The 11,801-nt window shown below is 36.5% G+C and overlaps 1 protein-coding gene across 1 annotated transcript in view; it reads right to left on the bottom strand.

The window, feature by feature from the left end:
- Positions 1-11,200, bottom strand: part of LOC127423868 (B-cell linker protein-like) — an 18,894-nt gene extending 7,694 nt beyond the window's left edge. Inside the window, exons 1-14 of the mRNA XM_051668534.1 lie at positions 11,067-11,200; positions 7,209-7,240; positions 7,078-7,112; positions 6,538-6,575; positions 6,074-6,161; positions 4,402-4,496; positions 4,213-4,270; positions 2,456-2,548; positions 2,330-2,358; positions 1,644-1,674; positions 1,475-1,538; positions 1,365-1,395; positions 1,235-1,268; positions 910-1,018 (exon numbers count right to left, since the gene is read on the bottom strand). Of these exons, the coding sequence (XP_051524494.1) occupies positions 910-1,018; positions 1,235-1,268; positions 1,365-1,395; positions 1,475-1,538; positions 1,644-1,674; positions 2,330-2,358; positions 2,456-2,548; positions 4,213-4,270; positions 4,402-4,496; positions 6,074-6,161; positions 6,538-6,575; positions 7,078-7,112; positions 7,209-7,240; positions 11,067-11,069 (740 nt within the window). The 5' untranslated portion in view covers positions 11,070-11,200. The remainder of the gene's footprint in view (positions 1-909; positions 1,019-1,234; positions 1,269-1,364; positions 1,396-1,474; positions 1,539-1,643; positions 1,675-2,329; positions 2,359-2,455; positions 2,549-4,212; positions 4,271-4,401; positions 4,497-6,073; positions 6,162-6,537; positions 6,576-7,077; positions 7,113-7,208; positions 7,241-11,066) is intronic.
- Between the last annotated feature and the right edge of the window lie 601 nt (positions 11,201-11,801).

Below are 11,801 nucleotides of genomic sequence, written 5' to 3'. Positions count from 1 at the left end.
CAATTTGGATGTATGTTTGTTCAGTTCATAAACTTAATGTTGCTTCATATGATCAGTGTTGGGTGTAATCTAATTACAAAGTAATTAATTACTGTAATCAGACTACTTTTTTTAGCACAAACCATTTTTTATTTTTTGAATCCAATTTTCTCTCAATTCGGAATGCCTAATTCCCAATACTTAGTAGGTCCTCGTGATGGCTCACCTCAATTCTGAGACCGTCAATCCGCGCATCTTATCACGTGACTCGTTGTGCATGACACCGCGGAGACTCACAGCATGTGGAGGCTCATGCTACTCTCCACGATCCATGCACAACTTACCACACGCCCCACTGAGAGCGAGAACCACTAATCATGACCACGAGGAGGTTACCCCATGTGACTCTACCCTCCCTAGCAACCGGGCCAATTTGGTTGCTTAGGAGTCACTCAGCATGCCCTGAATTTGAACTCACGACTCCAGGGGTGATAGTCAGCGTCAATACTCGCTGAACCTCCCAGGCCACGCACAAACCATATTTATCTTTTAATTCAGTTAATCAATTTTAAGTGGAAACTAAAACTTTTCAGTGTTTTTAGAAAGTATAATTAGTAATGTGATTACTTTTTCGATGAAGTAATCAGTAAAGTCAGTGATCTGATTACAGATTTAGAGAATTACTTTTTAAATAACCATGGCGTTTATGATACATGCAGCAACAGCTGATTATTTGATTCACCGGATTTCATTGGAATACAAATTCTATTCTAATCTATAAAATTCCCAGACTTTTCCAAAACATTTTGTGTTAACTTGTTTTTTCCCATGACATCTCCTCGTATGGAAAACACAGTTTCTAAGTTCCATGATATTTCCAGGATTTCCATGTCCGTACGAACCCTGTTCAATGACTGTTCACAGATATACCTGGGTTTGGGTTCTTTGGGCATGATGATGGGTAGAACTGGTTTGCTGGCTAGTGCCAGAGGAGGCAACTGGCCAGAGAGTGTGGAGCGTTTGACCTCTGGTGGTAAAACTAAAAAGACAGGAAACCCCAAAATAGATTTGCACATTTCAGTCCCACTTAAAATGTCTGAATGCCATTGCATTAGATCACAAAATATCAAAGCAAGTGTCATTTATTTTAACGAAAGGTAGCACAAGCACACCTTTCAAGCAAAACATTTGACTAAAAATATTTTTTTTTAGGTTTGAAATGATAAAACAAAAGATATAGTGTTGACTGACTCACCTTTGTTCATGCTTTCACTGATCAAGAGTGAATTCTGAAGAAACCCACAAACAAGTCAGTCCTTTCCAGATAAAAACATCTTCATTTGAATCCAAAACTCAATGTGCATCTGTGTGTGAACACTACTTACAGATTTGGCTCTAGGAACAGGTGGCTTCATTCTTCAAAGGAACAAACATGGTTACATAATAACCTGCATAATTCCGTAAATGCACACATGCACACTTACAACACACTTACATTGGAGGTGGAGGGTCTCTGGGAACTGGCATACGGGCAGGACTTCGAAGGGCAGGAGGGCAATCTGAACAAAAATAAGGCTTGTGTTAACATCTGAATGACAAAGGCGATGTGTGTCACCTGTCATTTATAAGGTCATTTCAAGCTATAAACTGTGTGGAGCACAAACCTGCAGCAGGTTCCAGATATGTGTCATCATCCTAACATAAACAAAAAATATTAAAATGATCATAAACTGACACAGATGAAATTATGTGTGTAGAAGTGTTAAGTAATTATCCGTTCGGATGTGATGTGTGTGTTTGTGTTTCAGACCTATTTGTAATATTGAATGAAAAATTGTTGCTAGCAAAATCTGGAGAAAAAAAAATATTTTTTAAAAATTATTATTATTATTATTATTATCAATTATTATTATTTAACTATGCATATTATTAAAGACTTAATAAGAAAATAAAAAATAAAATATCAAGTTGAAGAGCTTTATTACAGACTAAATCATATATTCTCTGAATTACTTGAAATATTCATGTCAATAATAATAATAATAATAATACATTTTATTTATTTAGCAAATGCAAAAGTTTTATAGGTTAGGATAAGTTTAGAGATTGGGATAGGCTTAGTCTACAGTATATTATTATTATTTAATTATATATATATATATATATATACATACATAGTTAATGCAATATGAACTAATAATGAATGGTTTTCGTTAACATTTACCAAGATCAATAACTGCTTTTAAAAATATTTCTCATTGTTAGTTAATGATACCTGATGCATAAACTAGTATTATCAAAATGACCCTTATTATAAAGTGTTACCCTTTTTCTTTTTTAAACAGCTTACCTGTCCTTCATTTGGGTCTAAATAAACATCTAGAAACAAAGACAGTACAAAAACCAAAAGTTTGCATCAGCTACTAAAATAGAAAAAATTGGTGAATTGGGAGTTTGATACACCCGTATAAATGACCTTCGTCATGTTGAGGGACCGGTGGTGGTCTCATCGGGGGTCTCTTAGGTGGAGCTTTCTTACCAGGTTTATCTTTACGTATTACCTCAGGCGCTGGACACAGAAAGAAAGATAAAAAGGGAAAGAAAGAGATGTTTTTTCCACTTGTAAAAGAAATCAAGTTAAAGAGCTTCATCATTGACTCAACCAAACATTCTCTGAAATATTCATGTCTATAATAATTCTAATAATACATTTAATTTCATTTTCACTTATCAGAAATTAAATGTCAGTGGAAGTGACTTCATTATGTAAAACAAAAGTTTTTTTTAAATTTATTTCAAAGCATTTCTTTTAAATTAAAAGAAATTTTAAATAAAAAAAAAATAATGATGTAAAATAAAACATTCATTTACACAAAAGTAAATAAAATTAAATTAAACAATTAAATTAAAATAAATGTTGAATAAAAATAATAATAATGTAAAACATTCATTTACACAAAAATAAATAAAATAAAAATAAACAATTAAATTAAAATAAATTTTGAATAAAAAAATAATAAAGTAAAACATTCATTTACACAAAAGTAAATAAAATTAAATTAAACAATTAAATTAAAATAAATGTTGAATAAAAATAATAATAAAGTAAAACATTAATTTACACAAAAGTAAATAAAATTAAAAGTAAACAATTAAATTAAAATAAATGTTGAATAAAAAATCATAATGTAAAGTAAAATATTCATTTACCAAAAGTAAATAAAATAAAAAGTAAACTATTAAATTAAAATACATTTTGAATAAAAAATAATAATAAAGTAAAACATTCATTTACACAAAAGTAAATAAAATAAAATTAAACAATTAAATTAAAATAAATGTTGAATAAAAATAATAATAATGTAAAACATTCATTTACACAAAAATAAATAAAATAAAAATAAACAATTAAATTAAAATACATTTTGAATAAAAATAATAATAAAATAAAACATTAATTTACACAAAAGTAAATAAAATAAAATTAAACAATTAAATTAAAATAAATGTTGAATAAAAAAATCATAATGTAAAGTAAAATATTAATTTACCAAAAGTAAATCAAATAAAAAGTAAACTATTAAATTAAAATACATTTTGAATAAAAAAAAAATCATAATCTAAATTAAAACATTCATTTACACAAAAGTAAAAGAAAAGAAAAAGTAAACAATCACACATGCATATATAGCCTACCTACACTCCTTAACATTGCAATAAAAAAAAAAAGTCTTTAAATGCTTTTATAAAAATGCGATGCTTTTAGTGTGTCTAACTTCAAGTGGCAGAACATCAGATTTTTGATCTGTTATATGTTACATTGCAATATTTCAAAAGGTCAGCACTGCAAACAATTTGGAACATATTTGGATAGTCAGAAGGTGTTAAATCATGTTATTCAGTGCTTACAAGACCAATAAAGAACCTTATAAATAAATCCTGTACTTAATGTGCAGCCTGTGCAAATGAGCTAAAATAAGTAATGTGGTCTGTCCTTCTGGATCTTGTGAGCACTCTAGCATTTTGTACAAGTTGTAAATTATCTATTTGTACTTGTAGTTTATCTTTGTCTTAGAAGTTCATCAAGAGATCAGTCAAATTAGGTGGAGACAGAAAAATATCTTCTATTAAGCAGCCAAATGTCTTCATACAGCACAGAAGGATTTGAGATTGTAAAATCAGACAGAAACAGACTGAACACAGATCAGATCAGGAGATCAGAGAGACGCTCACGTTTACCATCATTGGGGTCAATGTAAAACTCCTCTGGGTCATGTGACAGCTCTGGCTTCTAGAAGACAGAATTCAACTATTAGTTTCTCTCTGACACTATCAGTACATGCCTCTGTTATATCTCATATAAAAGACTGAGACACACATTTCATTTAAATGCAAAGATGAAGATGGCAGATGATGTATTACCGTGGTTTTGACTATTGGGGGGATCTTGGCAGGTCGTGGCGGGGGTGCTGCCTGTCTTTTGGGAATAACAGGATTTGGTGTTCTGTCTGGGTAGCCTACACATGTTTCAGACAAGTAACAGCTATATTACAAACATTCAGTAGAAAACAGACAACCTGGTCTCATAGAATCACGTTACTATACCATCATTTTGGCAAAATGATTTTTACGTGGCTTGTTGTACGCATTGCGGCAGTTTCTGGGTGAAATGAACATTAGAGGTGCTAACAAAAACAATGACTTTTATTCACTTTTACAGAAATCACGAATAATACGGCAGATTATCAGTTCTTATTACACAGCTCTCTGCAGTACTCGATTGTGATTTGATCAGTGGCGCCATCTAGTGGTCTGAAATTTCTGAGTAACAACCGCACATCCACATATCAGATCGCTCATCTGGGTATTGGGAGCTATCGTTTGGAGATCTCTACAAATAAGCTAATAAAATAGTTTAAACTCAATCATGTTTCATGTGCATTTATTTATTTATTTGGCAAGTGATCTTGTAATAAGATGCATTATGAGCAGTCAGACATTCATTAATTACAAAATAAACACCAACAGAACTCCGATGCAAACTGGAGGTTGATTTCAGCTGTTCAGCGATTTCTTTCTTCTCACATTATTACGTAATTTAAACGCAAATCAATATAAAATGTCCATGTATTTATTTATTTGGTTAGTTGCCATGTAATAAGCAGGATAGTAAACAGTCAGCCAGTTGTTATCGCATAATAAACCCCTTCAAGAGTCTCTGCTTCGCGTCGGGATCCTTGTCACCCTATTTGGGATTATTTTGTAATAACAACTGGCTGACTGTTCATTATCCCTTACATAAACACTTACTTTTCTCCCTGTTCCTCACACAATACTATCTTATGACATCTAAGCACTTACTATAGCACATGACTCATTTTAACATTTGCATTACATAATGAACTACATTTACAAGCTTGTTTGAGTGTGATCAAATTTAACTGTATCTCAACTGATAGAGCTTTGCACTTGCGGTGTAAAAGGAGCGGGATACGAGTCCTGAAGCGCACACGAGCCCACACGTGAGCCCAAAGTGTCATAGAAACACCACAAAATGTGGTTGCTTCGGCATTTGCTTTTTCTGGCATTATAAGTAAGTGTCTTGTGTGATTATTAAACTGCAAACGTGCTGTTCGCTTCAAAGTTCATGCACACTGCTCTGTCCTGTCTGCATTGTGTATAAGCATTATTACAGTGTTTTCTGAGCAGTTCTGTGCTGCACAGCTCCATCTCATGCTCAGACTAACAGATGTGCTCCATTCTCTGAGCGCGTACTTTGCGTACTTCCAAATATGTTTTGCCGCTACATGTTAATATATAAATACAAATAATTCAAATAACCCCATAGCATGGGTATTTATGTACAGCGGAGGTGATGTTAAAATGAGGAGCACATTATAGTGAGTAGTATGAGTATATTGCTGAATTTATGTAGTTTTTTATGTGGGTGAAGATGAAAACTTGCTAACAACAGATAGACAGATAGATAGACAGACAGACAGACAAACAGATAGACAGACAGACAGACAGATAGATAGATAGATAGATAGATAGATAGATAGATAGATAGATAGATAGCAAAGGGTATCAATACCCAGGTAAACATTCTCCTCTACTTGGTGAGGTTGGACCTTTATAGTGGGACGTTCACATGGTGGAGCTTCATAAGTATCTTCATCATCCTACAGCAGCACAGTGTAAATGAAACGGTCAGGATTTTTTTTTTTTTTTTGCTTTTTTTAACTAACTGTGAAACAGTTGAACACATACACATCTCAGACACAGGCCAACAACATTTTTACTTGCCAAACATAGGTCAGGATAACAGTAGGTGAATGTGACATCACAGTGATCAAGATTGATTGACAGCAGATGCATCAGTATGATGATAACTGTTTAACCTGTGAGTGTGTGTGAGTGAGTGTGTGTGTGTGTGTGTGTGTGTGTGTGTGTGTGTGTGAGTGTGAGTGAGTGTGTGTGTGTGTGTGTGTGTGTGTGTGTGTGTGTGTGTGTGTGTGTGAGTGTGTGTGTGTGTGTGTGTGTGTGTGCAATACTTACAAACTCTCCCTCTGGCCAGCCGTATTCAGAACTGTTATCTAATATGTTTAACACAAGAGTTGGAATCACGTCACACAAAACTTAATTGACAGGAACACAATATAATATTTCTCTCTTCCTTCCTGTAAGCATTTGCTATACGGTGCTTTATTCATTTGTTTTAGCTAAATATATACTGGGACAAGAAAAAAGCCAACAAGTCTCTACACTACACATAAATAATGACATTTTCAGTTGTGCATTAAAGGGATAGTTCCCCTAAGACTTAAAATTCTGTCATTTCTTCATGAACTCACACTGATGTCATTCCAACTCTGTATGTCTTACTTTCTTTTGTGCAAGACAAAAGATGTTAGACAGAATGTTAGCCTCAGTCACCATTCACTTCATTGCATATCTGCCTAATATCTCCTTTTGAGTTCCACAGAAGAAAGAAAGTCATACGGGTTTGGAGCAATATAAGTAAATGAGTACGGTAAATGATGACAGAATATTTGTTTTTGAACATGGACAAATGCTCTTAACTTGTGAGAACAGTACCTGTTCTCCTGGGTGGGGCTGGTGGGCCACTGTGTCTGTACCAGGAAAGAGAATTAAGAGTTCATTTACACCGCAACAAGAGAAAGAGGAATATTTATATGTGGAGAAAATACAAAAGCTTTAGTACTTACAGTACAGATGTTTTCAGCTTCCCAAAGAAACTCTAGAGGTACAAAAACATCATCATGTGATGAGAAAACACACATGTGAGCAGAAACTAGATTTTTTTTTACAGTTACAATTGCTAGGGTGTTCTGAGCAGTTGCTTGTGTGTCACTTAACTATGTGGCTGCCACGGTACTCTGAGTAGTTGTAAGTGCGTTGCTTTGCAGTTGCTAGGGCATTCAGAATGATTTTTAGTGCATTGCTATCTGGTTGCTAAGGTGTTCTGAATGGATGTTATGTGAATGTGGTTGCTAGGGTGTTCTGGGTGGTTGTAATTGAATTGACTATGCAGTTGCTAGGGTGTTCTGAGTGGTTCCTAGTGCGTTGCTATGCAGTTGGTAAGGTGTTCTGAATGGTTGTTATGCATTGGTATGTGGTTGCTAGGGTGTTCTGAGTGTTTGTTAGTACGTTGCTGTGCTGTTGCTAGGGTGTTCTGGGTGGTTGTAATTGAATTGCTATGCAGTTGCTAGGGTGTTCTGAATGGTTGTTATGCTTGGTATGTGGTTGCTAGTGTCACGCAGGTGCGCTAACAAGGAGGCTAAAGGCTACAGCCTCTAGCGTCAGTCGCTAGTGCACCTCTTGAGGTCAGGAGAGTGAGTTTTACACACATTGCACAGCTATCTATCAGCTGGCCACTGTTACATTAGGGTGTTATGATTGATTGTTAGTGTGTTGCTATGCAGTTGCTAGGGTGTTCTGATTGGTTGTTAGTGCGTTGCTATGCAGTTGCTAGGGTGTTCTGTGTGGTTGTAATTGAGTTACTACACAGTTGCTAAGGTGTTCTGAGTGGTTCTTAGTGCATTGCTATGCGGTTGCTAAGGTGTTCTGTATGGTTGTTATGCTTGGTATGTGATTGCTAGGGTGTTCTGATTGGTTGTTAGTATGTTGCTATGCAGTTGCTAGGGTGTTCTGAGTGGCTGTTAATGCACTGCTATGCAGTTGCTAGGACGTTCTGAGTGGTAGTTAATGCACTGCTATGTGGTTGCTAGGGCGTTCTGAGTGGCCTTCGGAAGCTGTATACAGAGGTCAGCAGGGATGAAGGCACGTCTGAATCCAATGTTCGTGCCACATCCTGTCTATTGAGATAGCTTCATCTGATCGAGTTTTGAAGTTAACATAGATGTTTCCTTCACTGCCAATGAAATCCCACAATCCTGTGAGTGTTGATCCACAGCGGTTGAACAGAAGAAAGAAAATGCCAGCAAAGAAGCAGTTGATAGCTAGTTTGTGTATAAATGTATGTTTTGTTTCCATGTCCGTCCGTCCGTTTCTTGCGAGAAAGTTGTATTGTAGTTATTAACTATACTATATGCTTGATTATTACCAAAACTCTTTATTTTGTTCTAGATTAATAGTCCATTGTGGTTCGGTTGGACTGAATGAATACTGGTATCCTAGCAATGATGTGACATAATGCTACCTGGGGAGCCTGTCTGAAACAAGTTTCCAGAGGTACCTTTATACACATATGTCACCAGTCCTACTCGACCCGCCCCAAGCGGGATTCGAACTGGCGATCCCCAGCATGGGAGCCGGACACGCTAGCAAGGAGGCTAGAAAAGACATGGCCTCTAGCATCAGTCGCTAGTGTGTCTCTTAAGGCCAAGAGAGTGAGGTTTACACACTGCACTGCTATCACTTACCAGCCTGCTACCATTACACAAACGCTGTCTGTTAAGTAATTGACTGATAGGTCAGCAAGACAACAAGGCTGCTACCTTAGGATTCGGACGCAAAAACAAAACTCTCTCAACAATTTCTAATTAAGGGGGCCTGGGTAGCTCAGCGAGTATTGACGCTGACTACCACCCCTGGAGTCGCGAGTTCAAATCCATGCTGAGTGACTCCAGCCAGGTCTCCTAAGCAACCAAATTGGACTGGTTGATAGGGAGGGTAGAGTCACATGGGGTAACCTCCTCGTGGTCGCTATAATGTGGTTTTCGCTCTCGGTGGGGTGCGTGGTGAGTTGTGCGTGGATGCCGCAGAGAATAGCGTGAAGCCTCCACACGCGCTACGTCTCCACGGTAACGTGCTCAACAAGCTACGTGATAAGATGCGCGGATTGACGGTTTCAGACGCGGAGGCAACTGAGATTCGTCCTCCACCACCCGGATTGAGGCAAGTCACTACGCCACCACGAGGACTTGGTGCGCATTGGGAATTGGGCATTCCAGATTGGGGAGAAAAGGGGAGAAATAAAAACAGAAAAAAACTATTTCTAATTAAAAGACCTTGATCATCCTCACACCCACAATAACAGGAGTACAATGTCAACAAAGTCTAACAAAGACAAAATGTATCAATTTTTCCAAGTGGGTTCCCTTTAAACATCCTGGTTTGGGGAGTTAAAGATTATGTAAATATTTTTGGATGTAGAGTCCCGGAAAAGAAAGTGTACATTTGAAAGGTTTGACTACCTGTGATTCCATGATTGGCCAATTGCTGCATTTTGTGGTCAAATATGTTTTGTATAATGGGCATTAAACTATCTTACCTATTGGCCCAGACAAGTGATTTCATATGCTACTGCTGTTCTTGTTTTATGTCTCTAATACTTGTCCACACTCTCTTTTTCTCACATAATCAAATCACAATAATATTATATGTAAATGTATTTATTTATAAGAGCAATGCATGAGTGGGATAATGTACAATTAGCTGGCCATTATTGTAAAATAAACTCCTTCAGGTTGATAAAAGACCCAACTGGTCTTGTATGGGGCTTATTTATGGGTTTGTTACATGATAATGACCGGCTGACCGTACATTATCCCTAACACGTTTAATTTGACTTTGTTCAAATCAACAGGACCATGACAGCTTATCTCGGTTAGAAACACATAATGGCCTTTTCAAACAGGTGAATGTGTCTTTGACATCTATGAATCATTTATAAACACTTCTGCTCTGTTCTGTGACCACGGACATGCAAAGCCTGATCCACCCGACTCACAGAAAAGCTCCAAGCATAACTGTTTGACTATGAAAAGCTATGTTGTGCTTTGGGGTTATACAAACAGGTTTGTCTGAAGTTAGGTTATTAATATCTATGTTTTTTTTAAAGAGATTAAAAGTGAACTGTACTTTCGGTGCCATGAGTGCCACTGAAACACATCTGCAAAACTAATGACTCTCAGTCAGGTTTCCCAAACATTTACCTTGTCAGTCATTGGTCAGCAAACAGATAGTCCTGTTTCAAACTTGAGCCATTGGTTGAGAGCAATATTCTGAAAGTGCCACCGAGTCACAGTTACACTTTTGTGGGAAATCAGCCTACGAATGGTTTATTTAGTTTACTTTGCATTGCACACTTAACCTTTATGTGTCATTTTGAGAAGAAAAAAAAGAAGGAAAGAAGTAAGCACTGTCTGTACAAAACATAATTGTGTTGTGACTTGAACGGCTAGATAAGGGGAAGCTGAAGCTGGCCATTTTCCGGCTTTTATCAGATCGATGCTTCTGTTGTGACAGACAGACAACAATGCAACTTTTTATTCTATGCCAATTAAGAATTCAAAGTATAGCAACATGCTTTGACATTTCTATAAATAGAAAACATCCTTTTTTAATAAATCTCACATTAATTCCAAATTATAGAGGTTATAGGTTGTACAGGTTAAATATGTTACCACCCAAATTAAGCCGACATTCATACCCATATTCAAACCAGTCATTAATAAACGCCTTCACATATCAATTCATATAGTATGTCAATAACACTCCACATGCCTGAAAACAATCTTTGTCTGGATTCCTATCAAAATGAATACACTTTAAATAAACTTGAATAGACTTAAAATGTATTAAATAATACAGTACATTACCATGGTGCATGTGGTGTTTATGTTCACAGGAAGCTCGCTCTGCTGTGAGGTTTGGATGCAAATCTCCCAGGACTTTGTATGTGAGGCCAGTAAGTAGCAATAGCGTGCTGGAGGTGTGTGTGTGTGTGTGTGTGTGTGTGTGTGTTTGTGTATTTGCATAGAAGGTGGATGATTTAGCAGGAGCTGATTATCCCTGTTAATAACAGAGAGACCTTGAAACTGCTCGTCTGCACTAAATCATTCTGTCTTTTGTCCCTCTCGTACAGTAAGATGATGTTTAGAGTCACTGAAGCATCTAACCACAGAAAGAAGAAGTGTTATCCAGCCTTTCAGAGGAACAGAGTTTGGTTACATGAGAACGCTCATCACAGCTCAATGTCTGTGCAAAATACATTACCACACTGTACCACAACTTTACCAAAAGAGACAGACAGACAGACAGACTGACTAGATAGATAGACAGACTAGATAGATAGATAGATAGATAGATAGATAGATAGATAGATAGATTGATTGGACGTTCACATGGTGGAGCTTCATAAGTATCTGGTTTGGTGGTGGCATAGTGGGCTAAAGCACATAACTGTAATCAGAAGGTTGCTGGTTCAATCCCCACAGCCATCACCATTGTGTCCTTGAGCAAGACACTTAACTCCAGGTTGATCCAGGGGAATTGTCCCTGTAATAAGGGCACTGTAAGTCACTTTGGATAAAAGCGTCTGCCAAATGTGTAAA

The sequence above is a fragment of the Myxocyprinus asiaticus genome, chromosome 33, assembly GCF_019703515.2.
Source record: "Myxocyprinus asiaticus isolate MX2 ecotype Aquarium Trade chromosome 33, UBuf_Myxa_2, whole genome shotgun sequence".
NCBI classification, from domain to species: Eukaryota; Metazoa; Chordata; class Actinopteri; order Cypriniformes; family Catostomidae; genus Myxocyprinus; species Myxocyprinus asiaticus.
This window is presented reverse-complemented; position numbering and strand designations above follow the sequence as displayed.